Raw genomic sequence first — 18455 nt, forward strand, 5'->3', positions numbered from 1 at the left:
GTAAATAAGCTCTTCAAATGGGATCAAAGTACACTTCAGTTCAATCAAGAGAATATATTTAATTACCCACTTCTACCCACCCCCAAGAAGAAGTTCTCTCTTCAAAGTCTTTAGGGAAGCAAGCTGGAAATCAGGTCTGCAGCTCCCCAAGTTTTTCCCTTTCTTCTTCCTTGGAGCCTATCTTAAACCATAAACATTTCTTTTACTGGAAGTTCTGACATAATTCTAACCCTTACAGGTCCACTGTTTCTCATAAGCTTTCTCTTCAACGACAAGGAGGAGGACTCCTTTAGCACATAAAATAATAACAATAACAAAAAACAAGTTTACTTGGAAGCCTAGTTTCAAAAAGAGCCTACCACTTCATTGCTTCCCTAAGAGTATAATAGCATAACTTTTTCACAACCCTGCCAACATTTATTGTTTTTAGTTACTATCTTTGCCAACTTGAAAAATGTAATAATAGCTTACAATTATGTAGCACTTTAAAGTTTGGTAAAGCATCTTCCTTACAACAACCCAGTAGTACTCTTATCCACACTTTACAAATAAAAAACTAAAGCCTAGAGAAGCAACATAAGTATCAGTATCAGAATTCAAACCCAGAGTTCCTGGGTAGTCCCATGTTCACTCTCATTGTGGAATATAATATATCAAAGTTTCTTTAATTTGACTTTGAATGATTATCAGATACTTAAGTTATTAATAATCATTTGTGACCTCTACTTTGAGAATTGTTTGTTCATGACTCCTTAGTGTTTATCACTACTCATTGTTTTATTCTTGAAAGTTTTGTAAAGATTCTGAATGTCATTTTTATTAGCTGTATGAATATATTACATATACCACTCTGATTTCCCCAAATATTTTTATTTAAATGTATTACTTTTTGTTGTGAAAAAGTCCTTCACTTTTATATAATCCTTTGAATTTTGTCACCAATAGCTTAATTCATTCATCATAGCAATAGTTTTCCTCTTTGCAGCTGGGATAAATATATTTTTTCTTCCACTTTGTAATGGCTCATTTTTTTTATACCTAGACTCTTTTTTTTTTTTTTTTTTTTTGCTGAGGCAGTTGGGGTTAAAGGCCCAGGGTCACACAGATAGCAAGTGTTAAATGTCTGAGACTAAATTTGAACTCAGGTCATCCTGACTTCAGGGCTGGTGCTCTATCACTGTGCCGCCACCTAGCTGCCCCTATACCTAGACTCTTTTTTTTTTTTTTAAATAATTTTTTTTTAATTTTATAATTATAAAAATTTTTGACAGTATATATGCATGAGTAATTTTTTATAACATTATCCCTTGTATTCATTTTTCCAAATTATCCCCTCCCTCTCTCTACTCCCTCCCCTAAATGACAGGCAATCCCATACATTTTACATTATACCTAGACTCTTAATCCATTTGGAACTCCTTGGAGCAAATCACATATGATATGGATCTAACCATATATTTTGCTATCCTTATATGTAATTTTTATTAGATAACAATTCCCATCCCTAATGTTGGCTTTATCCACTAGAAATTTACTTTGCTCTTTGGTGCTCATTCTAAATTGTCTGTTTTTTTGTCATTGATATATTTTTTTGCTTTTTAAATATAATATGAGAGTTTTCATAATCACTGCTTTTATAGCATAATTTGAAGTATGCTAGTAAAATCCTCCTTTCTTCAACTTTAAAAGTATCTCTTAATATTTTTGCCTATTTTTCCATACATTTTAAATTGTCTTAGTTAATTATATGAAACACTCTCCCTTTTTTTGAAATAACATTAAATCAATATGCTAATTTAGAAAATATTGACACATTAACATTTTTACCATATTGCCTCTAATTAGCAACTTTATATCTGTCAAAATTGTCATATGGTTATTTTTATATGTCTTATGAGTGAGTGCTTTAGTAGGTTAATGCTCACATATTTGATACATTATCATCATCATCCAGATTCTTTAATTCCTAGTACTTACAGAAAAATCTTATTATAATTCAGTTTGATTTTTTTTCAACTAAGTGACATCTTCCAGCATCTTAAAAGATTCCTTTTTTGTAATTATAATTTTTGAAGGTTGTCAATAATTATCTGAGTGAATTTAATTTTTAGTTCTTCCTTGTTGGAGGTCAGTCAACAAGTATTTATGAAGTACCTATTCCATGCTAGGTATTTTTCTAGAGACAAAGAAAAATACAAGTTGTTTCTACAATAGAGGAACACACAGTCAAAAGGTGGAGATAATATGCAAACAATGTAAAAAATGAGAAATATATAGAGAGTAAATGGGAGAATATCAAAAGAGGGAAGGACTAGTATTAAGGGAAATTGAGAAAGGCTTCTTGTAGAAGGTGAAATTTTAACTGGGACTTGAAAGCAGCCAGGTGGCGTAGTAGTTGGAGCACCAGATCCAGAGTTAGGAGGATGTTTGATCAAATCCAGCCTTAGACACTTACCTAGGTAACTCTGGACAAGCCTATTAACATTGTTTGCTTTAGTTCCTCATCTGCAAAATAAACTGGGGAAGGAAATGGCAAACCATTTGAGTGAATTTGCCAAGAAAACTCCAAATAAAGTCACAGAGCATTGAACATGGCAGAAACAACTCAACATCATGAAAACAACAACAAAAACGAAAAAAAGGAGTCAGAGATGAAGGGAGAGAGACTTCTTGGCCTGGGGGACAGATTAGCAAGTGAAAATGTCCTGAGATGGAATGTCTAGTGTGAGAAGAAGCAAGAAGGCCAGTCACAATGGATTGAAGAATCCATTCTTCAATATATTGAAGAATATATGGAGGGGTGGAGGTGTAAGTTGTTAAAAAAAAAAAAAATTGTCAAGGTAGGAAGTGGGGCAGGTTATAGAAGGCATTAAAAACCAAAGGATTTTCTTTTGGATCCTCCAAGCAATGGAGAGCCACTGGAGTTAACTGAATTAGAAGTTAACATGTTAAATTTGTGCTTTAGCAAGATCAATTTGACATTTGGGTGGAGGATGGACTGGAGTAGGGAGAGACTCATGGCAAAGAGACAACCAGAAGGCTAATGCAGTAGTCGTGGGGAGAGGTAATGAGAGCCTGCACCAGGGCGGTGACCGTATCAGAGGAGAGAAAGAGATATATACTAGTGATGTTGTTGAGATAGAAATGACAGAACTTGGCAAATGATTAGTTATGGGAGGTGAAAGAGAAGTAAAAGATAATACTTAGATTGTGAACCCATTTGTCAAGGAGAATGGTGCTACTCTCTAGAGCAATCGGGAAGTTAAGAAGAAGGTAGGGAAACCAAAATTAATTCAGATTGGGACATGTTGAGTTTAAGATATCTAAGAGATAGCCAGTTCCTAATATCTAATAGGAGATGTAAGACAGGAGGTCAGAAGAGAAATAAATTTGAGAATTCTCTGTATAGAGATGATAGTTGAACCTATGGAAGCTGATGAGATTATCAAGTAAAATTATAAAAATAATTATTTATAGCACTTACTAGGTAGCACACTGTGACAAATCTTATTTCAATGCATACTCACAACAAATTTGGGTACTATTGTCATTCTCATTTTAGACTTGAGAAAATTGAGGCATACAGAAATTAAGTAATTTGCCCAGTATTACAGAGTTAATAAATGAGGGTAGATTTAAAACTCAGATCTTCCTGAGTCCAGGCTTAGGAATCTATTCCTTGCACCACTAGCAAAAAAGGAGAATAGAGCCCACCACAGAACCTTGGAAGACAACCACTGTTAATAGGCATGACTTAAATGAAAATCCTGTAAAGACTAAGAAGCAATTATCAGACAGGTAGGAGGACAGAAGAAAGCATTGTCTGGAAAACCCAGAAAGAAGAGAATATCAAGGAGAGGATGGTGATTGATATTGCCAGAGGCTACGGAGACGTCAAAAAGAATGAGGATTGAGAAAAGGCCAGTAGAATTGGTAATTAAGCGATACTGGTAACTTTGGAGAGAGCAGTTTCATTTAAAATATGAGGTTGGAAGCAGAGCAGAGAGTTCAGAAGGGGTTGGGAGGAAAGGGAAATGGAGATTTCAGTTGCAAACATTGTCTTCTCAAAAAGTTTCTCTTCTCAAGAGGGCTTTGTGCATCTATTTGTAACTTTTCTTATTTTCAGTGTTTCTGGAAAGTTTTCTTACATAATTTTTGAAAATATAATTATGTTGGTTGAAATTTCTTCTTAATTTGTCATTTCCCTCTACTTTATTTTCTCAAAAATTTCTAATTTAATCATTTTTGGAGTTTTTCTGTTTCAATTGCTCCTTCCTAAATATGTCATTTATGATTTTTTTATTTCCAAACTTCCAACTTACATCATTTTCCCAGAGATTATTCTTGGTTTTTATTATTGATTTTATTTCATCCTTTAATTCTTTGAGTATGTTCATTAACTAATTTATAATATGTTTATGAATTTTTCTTATTGTTTCTGATAAAACTATTGATGCCTATTCAGTATTACATATTACATATCTGGAGAAACTGAATGAATTGGAAAATAGCTTATGAAACTTTATCAAAAGTTACCTAAAATAAGCATTGGATCACCTATGAGTAACATGTCTCCTATCCAAGTTAAATTAAGAACAATTCACTTACATTTAGAAATGATTGATTATTGATTAACATATTGATGGAATTTTCCCCTCTTCCTGTTTCATTTCACAGTATTTTTCAGTGGGTTGGATTTTTTCTGTTTTCTCATTATTTTTAGGATTGTTCATTTTCTAGTAAGCTTCATTCATTTTTGTTATTCCTACTGCTATTTTTGATAAGGGATCACTAAAATGTACTCTTGTTATCTCACATGCAAACGTGACATTTCTAACCTATCATTTACTTTGAGTTGCTTTTCCAATAGTGGCGATAAACTAACACTAAAATATCTATTATCTTTATCTAGTTCTTCCCTGTAACAATGTCATGAGACTGTAAAATGACCCACTAGAACAATTTACCTTTATGATGATTAAGCACTTAATTTTGGTTTCACTAAAAAGATGCTTTAACCAACAAGATTTGACAAGATTTAGATTTTCCATAGAGTCTGATTAATCTTTGCAGAAGTTGAATGAACTAGGAAATACATTAGAAAACTTTATCAAAATTTATCTAAAATAAGCATTGGATCACATATGAGTAGCTTATCTCCTATCCAAGTTAAATAAAAACCAATTCACTTAAATTTAGACTAATTCCTAGTTAACATATTGTAGAGTTGGTGCTTTGGAGTTCAACTTTAAACATCTTTGATTCAGAATCTGTGTTTATTCCCTTTATTTGTATATTACATAACACAGGACAAAACTTTGAAAAATAAAATATAAGATTATTTTTTAAAGATACAAATACTATGTTGATAAGACCATTAATTATACAAAGAATGGGATTGTAATAAGGTTGATCAAGATAACTTCTCAGTTTGATAAGGTTCCCCAAATAAGATAATAATTATAATAATTAGCATCCATATATCATCTACTATGGGCCAGAAATTTTACTGAGTGCTTTACAAATATCTCATTTGATCCTCACAACAACTTTGGAACATGGGTAGTATTATCCCCATTTCACAGTTGAGGAAATTGAGGAAAACAAAGACTGAATGACTTGTCACATGACTAATAAGTATTTGAGACCAAGTTTGAACTTGTCTTCCTGACTCCAGACCCAGTGTTCTATCCACTAAACCACCAGCTGCCTCAGAATCTGGACAAGATTACAAAACCAGGAGTTTTGTCAGAAAGAGTAGTCTTCCTTTTGCATGTGAGAACAAGGTATTAAAGAGAGACAGTATTTCCTTTAAGAAGCTTGCATTCTAACAGAGACATTCCATATATGGGTATTTATGGCTAGGAAAGGTTTTTTGGTCTGAAAAGTTAAAGGGATGGTGATTAAAGCTCTAGAGTTGAATGGAATGCTCTTTCTGGAGGTAATGGTGGTATTGATTTGATTATAATTCCTTGAACAAGAAGGGGAAAGGAAAGATAAGTAGGAATAAACCAGGTAAATAAGAAGCTGATCAGGATAGTTACCTGGTAGCATGACCTGGTGGTACTTCACTCACTTAAACTTCAGGAGTGCAGAGCCACAGGATGAGAATTCCAAATTTGACTGGATTCAGTCCTCTAGGACATGGCCACTAGTTACATAGACTTCCCTTCCAGAATTCAACTACATGCTTGTCTATATTTTGAAGAGGGAAAATCAATCAGGAAAAGAAATCCACAAGGTAACAAATTATTAACTTCTTATTGTGTACTAAGCACTGTGCTAAATATTGCGGATGAAAAGGTCATAACAGTCCATATACTCAAAGAGTTCACTTTCTAATATGGAAGAAAAAAGGGAAGGAGGGGCAGAAAGGTTAATTAATCATTAAAAAAAGATCAGAAACATTTGGAACATTCAAACGCATACCAAAAAAATTCAAAAATGAACATAAAATTATAAGATCAAGCATGACTTATAAAAAAGAGATATGAGGATACACCCAATTCACTATCTCATGGAGAGGGGTGGACCACAGTTGCTGCTCATTGCATAAGACTTTTTCTATATGTTGATCAGTTGTGTTGATTTTTCCTTTTCTTTTTCTTTTTTTTTCCCTGGTCTTGAAAAAATGCTACTTATCGTATAGAATGACTCTCAGGAAAAAGAAGAGATACTAGGAAATTGTTTCATTCTTTGTACTTGTATCCCCAACATCTAGTGCAGTGTCTGGTGATTAATAAATACTTACCCATTGAATCCACAGGCTCAGCCCCCAATTTCTGTTGAATTTGCCCCTTATGTTTGCTCTCAAAGGAAAATGTCCAACTTTTCAACTTTCTCAAATTTCTGTGTTTGAAGCTTAAAATGCTATATTTTAAAGGGCATACCTTTGACAAGTATTATCCTTGTTCAGTCATTTTAAAAGAAAAGATCTATTAAGTGGAAAAGTTCTTACTACCTCACATTCATAAAGCCCTTTAGGGCTTTGAAAATCCATTCCCCACATACCCAGCTCTGTGAAGTAGCACAAGTGTTATCTGTGTTATTACAGATAAGGAAATTATGATATATAAAAGCAAAGTGAGTTGCCTGTGGTTACACAGCTTTCAGGTATCAGAATTAGAATGAAGAAGCAGATTTCTAGAGATCAGATACAATGTGCTTCCTGCCATTCTAGTCAGGCAGGTATTCTGTCAGTAAACAATTATTAAGCACCAATTATATGACAAGCACTATGTTAAGCACTGGGGAATCCTTCAAGACGAATGGGGGGAACCATACATAAAATAGATACACAGACTAAATTGGAGCTAATCAGCAAAAGGAAGGCTCTAGTGTTAAAAAAAAAAAAAAAAAGGATCAGGGAAGATTTGATGCAAGTCAGAGAAATCAAAAGGCAGAGATGAGGAAGAAGAGCTAGTGAAAAATGTTTTGTTTGAGAACTCAGATCACCTCAATTTCTAAGCACCAAATAGGGAGGAATAGTGATTGGCTATATTAGAAAATCAAGTCTAGTTTGGCAAAATTCAAACTACTGAACAAATCAAAATTTATTATATAAAAACTAGAATTTTGTCCACCCTTCCCCCACCCCTAATCCATTCTTCATGAAGGACTTTATGTATGTGAGCTAGTAAGAACTTTCCCATTTAAATGACTGAACAAGAGTAATATTTATCAAAGGTATGCCCTTTAAACCCATTGGAAGCTACTCAATGAACATCTGAACATTCACAAAGATAAAATTCTGTCTACAAAGAACTCTTTCTTTTTCTTTTTTTCCAGGATGCAAGGCAAACTGAAAAGTTCCCAAAGATGGAAAGCTAGGTGGTGCATTGGATAGAGTACCAGCCCTAGAATCAGGAAAACCTGAGTTAAAATTCAGCCTCAAACACTTATTAGCTGTGTGAACCTGAGAAATTCATTTAACACAATTGCCCAATTAAAAAAAATATATATGTCTCAAAGTAGAGTTAACTTTCTGTGTGTACAGCAGATAAGAATAAATGGGGCAAGATCAATACAAATAAGAAATATTATCATTAGCAATCAAAAAGTTTCTAGCTGCAGCTCAGTTGCAGAAGACAAACTCTCTAGCAATCATATTCTTTAGTTCTATGTAGCTTTAAAGTTTGCCAAATTTTTTATTTGTGACAAACCTATGAAGTAGTTGGTACAAATATTCTTGTTTCCAATCAAGAGATGATAAGTCTGAGAGTCAATCAACAAGATTACATCACTTGCCACTGAACCAATCATTGTCTGAGGTAGATTTCAATCGAGGGTCTCCAGACTCCCAGCCTAGGACTCTTTGCACTATACTACACAGGCTTAGCAGGAAGCTATACTTTTCAAATTTTTCTGCCTCTTCTCACAGGTGGATGCTGTGCGGGTGTATGTGAACAGTTCATCTGAGAATCTAAAGTATCCTGTCCTCTTTGTGGTTCGCCAGCAAAAAGGGGTGTTATCCTGGCAGGTGCCTCTACTCTTCCGAGGATTGTAAGTGATTATTCTTCCATGGTTTCCTCCACTGACTCTTGAGACCTCAGAATGGAAGTCTCTTGAGACCTCAGAATGGAAGTCTCTTGAGACCTCAGAATGGAAGTCTCTTGAGACCTCAGAATGGAGTCTTTTGCTTCACAGCAAGGGAAAGTCAGATAGATTTTTTTTTTGTTTTGCTAACACTTTATATATGCTAAATACAAATACACTGGGTATGCAGAGATCTAAAAAATACATATTTTCTGTGTGGCCAGCTTCTGATTTCCATTCTGTTTGCTTTTCAGACATACATGAAAGCTATGTGATTCTGCAAAACTCTGAAAGACACTTTTTCCCCAAAATGTTCTGTATCTCAAATCAGGCTAATGATTCGTTCTCTAGCTGTACCAGTAAGAGATCCTGGATCTGTGTTCCATGTGCTGTGTATATGAGGGACCATAGCACTTGACTGTTCTGATATATTATAACTCAGAAAATAGCCAGAATGTACTGAACAGGCCTGAACAAAATTTAAAATCCCAACTTCCTTGAATTGATTTCATGTCAGAAGTCTTTACCCTCGTGACACTAGTTTCAAAAAGACATTTTATATTTCGATCAGAAATGTAAAAACTAGTGAAGAAAAAAATGCATTTTGGAAGAAGTAAAATTAGATAGAATATTTTCTTACTGTTTGTTTACTGAATCTTACTGTTCTCATTTCTGCTTTTTTTTTTTTTTTCTCTTGCCATGGGGGCTACAGGAACCAGAGAACCTATAACTACCAGGAAGTGAGCCGAACATTGTGTCCTTCTGAACCTACTAATGAAACAAGACCTTCAGAGCAACTCATATTTGTAGATGTAGCATCCATGGCACCTCTAGGGGCCCAGTACAACTTGCTGGTTACAAAAGTCAAGAACTTCCAACTACAGTAAGCAGGATTCATGGTGGTCCTTCTCTCTTTCTCTTCCTGATTAATATTGTATGTGAGAGTGAATGTATGTGTATATGTAGTTTAATTTTAATTTTCATATAAATGCTTCAATTTCCTGAAAATAAAGAATCCTCTCATTAGCAACCTAAGGTTCTGTAGTTGGAGAGCCAGGTCACATAGAATCAAATATGGTTGGTTTTGCAATAGCACAATAACATAAAAATTTAATTCTTTGTTTAATAAAACCATAAAAATATATGTTCTCTAACCAATAACAGCTATATTGTAAATTTATCAAGACAAAAATATAGAGAAATTTTATTTATTATTTTTATTTTTCCCCAGTTACATTTAAAACAATTTTTACATTTGTTTTTAAAACTTTGATTTCTAGATTCTCTCCCCTATCACTATCCCCAGTCTCCAGTAATAAAGCACATATAAAGTTACACAAAACATTTCCATAAAAGTCATAAAACATAAATACCCCCCAAAAAACCCTTAAAAAATAAAGTGTGTGTACGAGAAAGACAGACAGACAGACACACATACACACACACACACACACACACACACACACACACACACAAAAGACAGAGAGAAAGAGAGGGAAAGAGAGAGGGAAGAAGGGAAAGAGGGGGAGGGAGAATGAAAAAGAGAAAAAAACAGATATGGATAGGATTTTTCATCATAAGTCCTTCAGAGGACTTATGTATTATATCATGTATTATGAGAACACATTGTTGTATTGCTGAGAATAGCAAAGTCATTTACAACTGATCATCCTAGATCATTACTATTACTTTATACACAGTACATTTCACTTTTTTTACAGTACATTTCACTTTGACTTCATAGAAGACTTTCCAGGGTTTTCTGAGAGCATCCTGTTCCTCATTTCCCATAGAACAGTAATATTCCATCATAATCACTTACCACAATTTATTCAGCAATCCCCCAATTGATGGGCATATGAGAAATTAAAAAAAAATAAAAACAAGTTCATATTTTGGTGACATGAAAGATAGAAAAGCCTGAACCCAGTGGGTCAGGAAAACAGCTGGCTTCCATCAATATCCCACCTGACAACACCAACTTTCTTCAGACTTTTTTTACTCTTTATTAGCTTCTTCCTGGTTCAAATTCTTCCCATTTTTTTGTCTTGATATTAACTTTGTCCTGGCTCTCGGGCCACAAAATTATCTGACAAGGCTACAGTTCTGCAGCCCTCTGGAATCTCCTTTTCTAGTCCTTAGTTGTGTGAAATAGGAGCTGGAATTTATGTAGATCCATTTTCCTTAGGGACCTCAAGTTCGTCATTCTCAGGATACCTCTCTCTGAGCCACTTTTTTCCTCAGCACCTTGGAGCTTCTCATCCTTTTAGAAAGGAAATGCAAAAGGACTTTTCCCTGTCTGGGCACTAATACTCTATTTCCCCAATCTTGAGCTTTATTTAGCTTTGACTTTCTCACCCTTCCTCTAAATAATATCCATGATTTATTCTCTTTTGAGGCTGCTTGTATAACCTGTTACTTTTATGAACAGTTCCTCAAGGCAAATTTTACTAGTCTAATATATTTGGCTGTGGTGCTACTTGATGAGAAAGTTACTTCTAATCCCAGTGTCAGACAAAATTCAGACCAGTTGATCTGTATGCACAGCTGGTGCCTTTGAGCTTTGGTTGCCATGTCCTCATCATATGACTTCTTATTCCAAACTAGCTGGCTCTCCAACCCTGAATTAGGAGCAGCTATGGCACAATAGCTAGACTTGGAGCCAATGATACAAAATCCTTGCTCTTCCAGTTACTGCCTAAGCAACTTTGGATCACAACTTTTATGGGACTCAGTTTCTTCACCTATAAAATGATGAAATTGAATAAGATCATCTCCAAGTTCTCTTCCAAGTGTTCTATCTCTAGCTCTCTAAGAAAGTTTTGCTGGAAGAAGACAGTGAGAAAGAAAAGGCTGGAACTAAGAAAAGTTAGCAGGGTTTGGATCTTTCTTATTGGGCAAGTCATTCTTTCTAGGTATCAGAAAACTGAGGGGGTTGGACTGAGATTCCTTCCAGCTCTAGATAGTAGAATTCTGGGCTAAGTAAGCCCAAATATAGAATAAAGGATACAGTGCCAGGAGGGATTTTTCATCCAAAATGAAGTACATGAGTCAGAAGAGCCCATCATTACTTTTACTTTAAATCACCTAAAAGAAGGTAAAGCAGAGCAATATTATGGTTAAGTGACTGGGAAGAAAAACAATCAGTAAGTATTTATTATGTATTTACCATGTGCCAGGCATTACATTAGGAGCTGGGGATGCAAAGACAAAAATGAAATAGTTCCTGCCCCCAAGGAACTTGTATCCTGTCGAGAGAGGCTATGTAATAAAATGGCTAAAGAGTTGGTCTTAGTTCTATCTCTGACACATTGGCTATGCGATTCTAAATGGATCAACTCTCAATTTACCTCTCAGTGCTTTAGACTGCTTCCTATCTTTTAACTCATCCACCCAAGAGAAATGCACATAAAAATATCTTAGTGAAGAAGGAAAAAAGGAAGAAAGAGAATAGGTAAGATAGGAGAATTGGATTAGAGTTGAAAAAAAAAGACATCAAAGATATAATATTTCAATTATATAGACATAATATTTCAATGTTACCTAAACATCCTCTCCTGACTATTAGTGTTACAAAAGCAGGGTTTTGGAATTTTTTTCAATAATAGAAGTAAAGGCAAAAATATTAAGACAGTTTTCAGTTTATGGAAAAGATGAGATGCTTTTCTGAAATAGAGAATCATTTCTGCATCAAACAGGTATTTGTGTTCCTTTAGGAATACTAACATCATTAACTTTAATGGCCAAGAATACTTTGTAAACTTTAAAGTAGTATATGAGTATGAACTGTCATTGTTACTATTCATTGTATGATTGTACTCTCAAGATAATTTGTAGGATTTTTGAGTGGAAGAGCATAATATATATTTAATCATTTGACAAGTATTTTTTAGGTACCAAGTATATAGCAAATACTATGGTCAACACTGTGGAATGAAAGGACAAATAATAAAAGAGATCTTGCCCTCAAGAGGCTTACATTTTATTTGTTAGAAACAATATGTGGTCATATAAATAAATAAATAATGTACATAAAACAAATAAAAATAATTTGAGGTGGAAGGATAGTAGCAATTGAGGTGATCAGGACAGGTCTCATATAGGAAGTGGCATTTGAACTGTACCTTGAAGGAAGCAGGAAGATGAGGAGGGTAAGTATTCTAGTCTTGGGGAAGGGCTTATAGATCAAATGAGATTTTTAATTCTGGAATTGTAGAATGTTAGGGCTGGAATAGTCACTCAATTCCTTCATGTCACAGATGAAGAAATTAAATATTATTGTGATAAGGAGAACATGATATCCCTTCTCTCTCTCTGATATTGTTTTCTATATTTTGTGCAATCAGAAATAACTTATACTTGAAGTAGCTTAAGTGGCACAGCGATTAAAACTCTGAGTCTAGAATCAAGAAGGCCTGCATTCACATCTGACTTCCAGTATTTACTAGCTGTGTGATCCTGGGGAAGTCACTTAATATTTCTTTGCCTCAGTTTGCTGACCTGAGAAATGGAGACAATAACAACACCTACCTCCTCTAGTTATTATAAGCTTCAAATGAGATTAATTTTGTAAAGTATTTAGCACAGTGCCTGGTACATAGAAGGTGCTATACATTTATATGACTCTGGGAAAATCATTTAAACTCCATTTGCCCTTGTTTCCTCTATTATGAAACGGATAATAACAGCACCTACCTTGCAAGATTGTTGTGCTGATCAAATGAGATAACATCTGTAAATGTTCCTAGCACAGTACATAGCACATTTTTGCCGTTGTTCAGTCATTTTTACTTATGTCTGACTCTCTGTGACCCCATTTGGGGTTTTCTTGGCAAAGACACTGGAACAGTTTGCCATTTCCTTCTCCAACCCATTTTACAGATAAGGAAACTAAGGTAAATAGGGCTAAGTGACTTGCCCAAAATTACACAGCTACTAAATGTCTAAGGCCACATTTGAACTCAGAAAGATGAATCTTCCTGACTCCATACCCAGCATTTTATCGACTGTGCCATGTAAATAATAAATATTCTAGTCCTTTTTCCTTAAGATTGCACTTTTAGTTAGGAGTAGAAGTAGTTCTTAAATCTCCTGAGTAGTTACCTAATCTTTGTTCCCCTTCACAATGATACATTTCTATCTTATATCAGGCTCAGAAATGCCCATTACAATAATTTAAAATGGTTCTCCAATTTAAAACTGAGATTTACAGTCTCTATAGAATAAAGTCAAAAGAGTAATTTCCTATCATTATAGCTTTGTCAATAAAGTTTCTAGGCCTGGAGTCAGCAGGATCTGAATTCAAATCTAGACACATTTACTAGTATGTGATACCAGACACGTTACATAATCTTTGTCTCAGTTTCTTTAATTGTAAAATGGGAATAATAGTAGCACCTCTCTCCCAGGGTTGTTATAGGGATCAAATGAGGTAATATTTGTAAAGTACTTAATGCAGTGATTAACATATGGGAGATGCTTAATAAATATTTGATTCTTTCTTCTTCTGCCTCTAGAAACAATGAATTTAGTATCTTGCCTAATTTATCACTTATTAGTAAGTTAGTTGCTCAGGGAAATACATTTAATAGCTCCTAAATATGGAGCTAGAAAAGCTCTTCAGAATCAGATGGTCTAACCTTCTCATTCTACAGACCAGAAAATGAAGAACTAAAGAGAGTGAGTTAATAATTTCCCTAGAGTCAGTCAACAAGCATTTATTGAGAAAGAAACATCAAAATATGGAAAAAAATATATAGGAGAGACATGGAACCAAGGGGAGGGGGGGAAGAATAAGTTTTGGAGGATTGAGATGGGAAGAAAGATATAAAGAAAGGCAAAAACATGGCCCATGATTTCAAGAAGCTCACATTCTAATAGGAGAGATAATATGCAAAAAAAAAAAAAAAGGTACATATAAGCTCTATATAGTGTAAATAAAAGTTAAGATTGAAGGAAGGCACTAGAAGTAGGGGTGGGAATTGAGGGGGGACAGGAAAATTGCACAGACCTGAAAAGGCCTCTTGCAGAAGTTAGAATTTGAATTGAGTCTTAAAAGAAGTCAGGGAAACCAGGAGCAAGAGGAGAAGAGAGAACTTTCCAGCCAGGAAGAGAGAGCAGTAAGACTTGGGAAGTCAGATCATGACGTAGAAAGGATAACTGTATTGTGAAGGTAGAAACAAGGCTGGGCAACAGATTGTACATGGGAAAAGTGTCACAGAGATAGTAAATGACAGGACCAGTCTTTGAACCTGGATTCTCTGACTCAAACCACCATTTTTTTGTACTGTAGCAAGCTGCCTCTTAATAAGCTAGCATTGTTTTAATAGGTTAGAAACTAGAAAAAAATCTGGTTCATTGATTAGATTTAGACTGTTAGTATAACCCTTTTCTCTTTCTTCCTTCATCCTTACCTCTTCCCATATTATCCATCATATGGAATGGTCACAAGAGAATTGAACATTTTATATTTTTCTAAATTAAAAAAAATGATATGGACTTTTAAAGATACTTCCCCACCCCTAACAATGGACCTTGTTATAAAAAGATTTCCTATCTCTATTGAAGAGAAAGGTGAAAGATGGGAAATGTTTATATGCCATCTGCCAAAGTAACAAATTTTTATTTTATGTAATATAATCCATATTGGAAGGCAGAAATAGGATAGTTGTTTTCTGGATTTATGAATGCCATGTTTAGGAAAATAATGAAGAAAATGGAACCTCATAATTATATATGTATGTTCACAAAGAGAAATAATTGGAAATCAAAGGTTGTCAAGCAAAGCTTTAGAAAATAAGTTTCTGGCCAAGATAAAACTGCTCCCGGAAATACCAAGGTGATTCAAGCTTGCCAAAAAAAAATCAGTTTCTCCATCATTCCTACAAGCCTCACAGAGGGGAATTAAAGTGTTCTGTTGCCTGGGAAACACCTGCTGACATTACCATCATTGAAAACTTTGTTAAAAGAGCAGAGCTCAGGTGGTTGAGTTGAGTGTTCCAAAGGGGCAGTCCTAAAGGTTTTCTGAACTCCTGCCATGTAAACACAGGACCATGATCACTGGCTTAGATATACAAAGTGAACCTGAATGTAGACTTTATTTTCTTTTCATGACACAGGGCCAAAACTCCCAAGTGCAGTTCATTGTAATTGATGAGGGGGTTTTGACTAGAGAAAATGAACAAGAGAAAAGAATCCCATTATCCATGAGCCAATACTAAGAAATGAAGCAAATGTGACATAGTCTACTACTAATTAAAATTTTAAAAGTGTACCATCACCCTTAGAAATAATGCTTGATTTCTTTTCATTCCTAACTCTACCCCCCAACATAAAAATCTTACTATACACAAATGACTCTATTACAAGGAATATTCTTTGTAAAAGAATGTTTCATTTTAACATTTTAATTTCTAATAAAATCCACAAAGACCTGTGATATGGAAGAGATACTGGATTCTTGAAAAGCCCTATCTGATTAGACTAGACTAAAAAGACATTGGGTCCAGTCTCAGAATTAAAATCATAGAATTTCAGAGTTATGAGAGAGCTCACCAGTCTTCTAGTCCAATTTGTACTCTAAAACATCTCCATTATAACACACCTAAATAATGATTATTTAGCTTTTGACCAAAGACCTCCAATGAGAGGAAACCCACTTATTCTTCTTAAGAATTATTTTCTTATTATTAATTATTTATTCTTAATTATTAATTATTATTAATTATTTATTCTTAATTATCTTTTAGATAATTCTAATTATTATAATGTTTCTCCTGACATTAAACTAAACTTCCCCTTTTGACAAGTTCATTCATTGCTCCTACTTTTACATTCTGTGGCTGAAAAGAAGTCCAAGTCTTCTTCTACATGACAAACCTTCAAATAGATACTAGAAGATAGCTCTTCTGCCCTGCCTCTTTAAATCTTTCTTCTCACGGCTTGCAATGCTCACTTCCTTCAATCAATTATTTCACATGCCATGGACCCACAGATAGCTTCTTTCCTGATTGGCCTCCTCTGCAAATTCTCTATTTAATAGTCCATGTCCTTTCTAATCAGAATTGAATACCACACTGTAGATACCATCTGAACAAGGCAAAGTAGTATGGCTAGACTATTTGTTCTTGAGGCATTCCAGTCCTGTCCAGCTTTTTCAAGAAGAGAAAATCAAATCCATTTGGGGTTTCCTTTAGTAAAGACATGGAAATAATTTGCCATTTCCTTCTCCAACTCATTTTACAGATGAGAAAATGGAGGAAAATTGGGTTTAGTGATTCATCCAGGGCCATATGGCTTGTAAGTATCTAAAGTCGGATTTGAACTCAGGAAAATGAGTTTTCCTGACTCTAGTTTCAGTTTGTGTATCTACAGGTGGTGTGCCACCTGGCTGACTCGGCTAATGCAGCTTAAAAATCACATTAGCTGTATGGCTCAGATCACATTACTGACACACAAAATCCTTTTCAACAAATTACTTTCTAAATATACTCTTCCCCCTCTCCCCCAAAACTGTGCTTGTGAAGTCAGTCTTTTGAACCCAAATGTAAAACTTTATATTTATTCCTATTAAATTTCATCCTATTAGATTTAGCCTAGAGTTTTCTCCTATTTTTCTGAGATCCCTTTGCATCATAACTCTGTCATCCAGTATGTTAGTTTTCCTTCCTGGTTTTATATCCTCTGAAAACCTGATAAAGATGCTATCTTTAGTTTTATCCATATTATGGACCAATAATAAGGAACTGTTGGGCAGTTCAGGGTTAAATACAGATCCTAAGATAGTCCTCTAGATCAGGGCTTCTTAAACTTTTCCCACTAGTGACCCCTTTTCATCCAAGAAATTTGTACATAATCCCACCTATATAGGTATATCAAAATAGGTAAGCAAATCAACCATTTAATGATAACATTTAACTGTATTTTAAAACAATTATTTGGTATATATATATATAATTTTATTATTTATTAAAGAAAAAACAAATTTGCATACTAATGAGATGGATGTACTTGTTTATTTTTACATAAAGAATTAAATCTTGGAGGAATATTTGATTCTTTTTACTGTTGCCAAATTTTTCATAACCCTCCACATTCAGTTTCACAACCCTACCTACCTACCCTGTGAGTTTGGCTGTAGAATTAGTTCCAGAGCACAGTAATCTAATGATGCTATTGTCTAGCCCCATGTCCTCTTTCCTCCCAAGAATAGAAGGAAATATTTCATCTATTGAATACTTTGCTTAAGTTCAGTTCTACAGCATTCCCCCTGATTTACCAGTTTAGTAACTATCACAAAAGGAAATAAGGCTATTCTGGCATGATCTGTTCCTTTTTTTTCTCATTTATTATTTCCTTTGACATTCATGACCTTTTGTTCCTGTAGATGAATCTTATTCTTATTTTGTCTAGTTATCTCAAATTAACTCTTTGGTTTCTTTAAGAAGGCCAAAGTAATAGAGTGGCCAGAGAGCTGGTCTCTGGGGAGGAAGATTCATACTTATATAGTCCTGCCTGTGGCGTACATGCCATAGAGAAATCATGCAAACTCTCAAGAGTCCAGACAGCTCTCTAACTTGTGAAACAGCTGCTGATCTACACTAATAAAGGCAGTTTCCTCACTGGGAGTTAGCCATATAATTAAAATGACAGCCATCCAAAAAAAAAAAAATACATTGGCAATTTAGTTGGTAGGATACCATATCTATAAATCAATTAAGTTGTAGTACCTCCTCTGGGGCTGTGGTCCCAATTCTACATTCATAGATTGCTAAATGGGTCTTTAGGAAGGCAATTAACTCAGATTCTAGGGTACTCAGAGGGATTGCTTTCCTAAAATTAGAGCTCACAAACTCCACCATTTTGGTCCTTTTTAATAGGCAGTAGATACAATTAAACCAAAGTAAAACGCTTACTGAACA

General features: G+C 34.6%; 1 protein-coding gene across 9 annotated transcripts in view; it reads left to right on the plus strand.

The window, feature by feature from the left end:
- SIDT1 (SID1 transmembrane family member 1) overlaps nt 1-18455 on the plus strand; it is a 166981-nt gene that overhangs the window by 66450 nt on the left and 82076 nt on the right. For all 9 annotated transcript variants that reach the window (XM_074301212.1, XM_074301215.1, XM_074301208.1 and 6 more), the window contains 2 exons: nt 8381-8502; nt 9248-9418. In XM_074301212.1, coding sequence (XP_074157313.1) covers nt 8381-8502; nt 9248-9418 — 293 coding nt within the window. The remainder of the gene's footprint in view (nt 1-8380; nt 8503-9247; nt 9419-18455) is intronic.

This window comes from Sminthopsis crassicaudata, chromosome 3, assembly GCF_048593235.1.
Source record: "Sminthopsis crassicaudata isolate SCR6 chromosome 3, ASM4859323v1, whole genome shotgun sequence".
Lineage (NCBI taxonomy): Eukaryota > Metazoa > Chordata > Mammalia > Dasyuromorphia > Dasyuridae > Sminthopsis > Sminthopsis crassicaudata.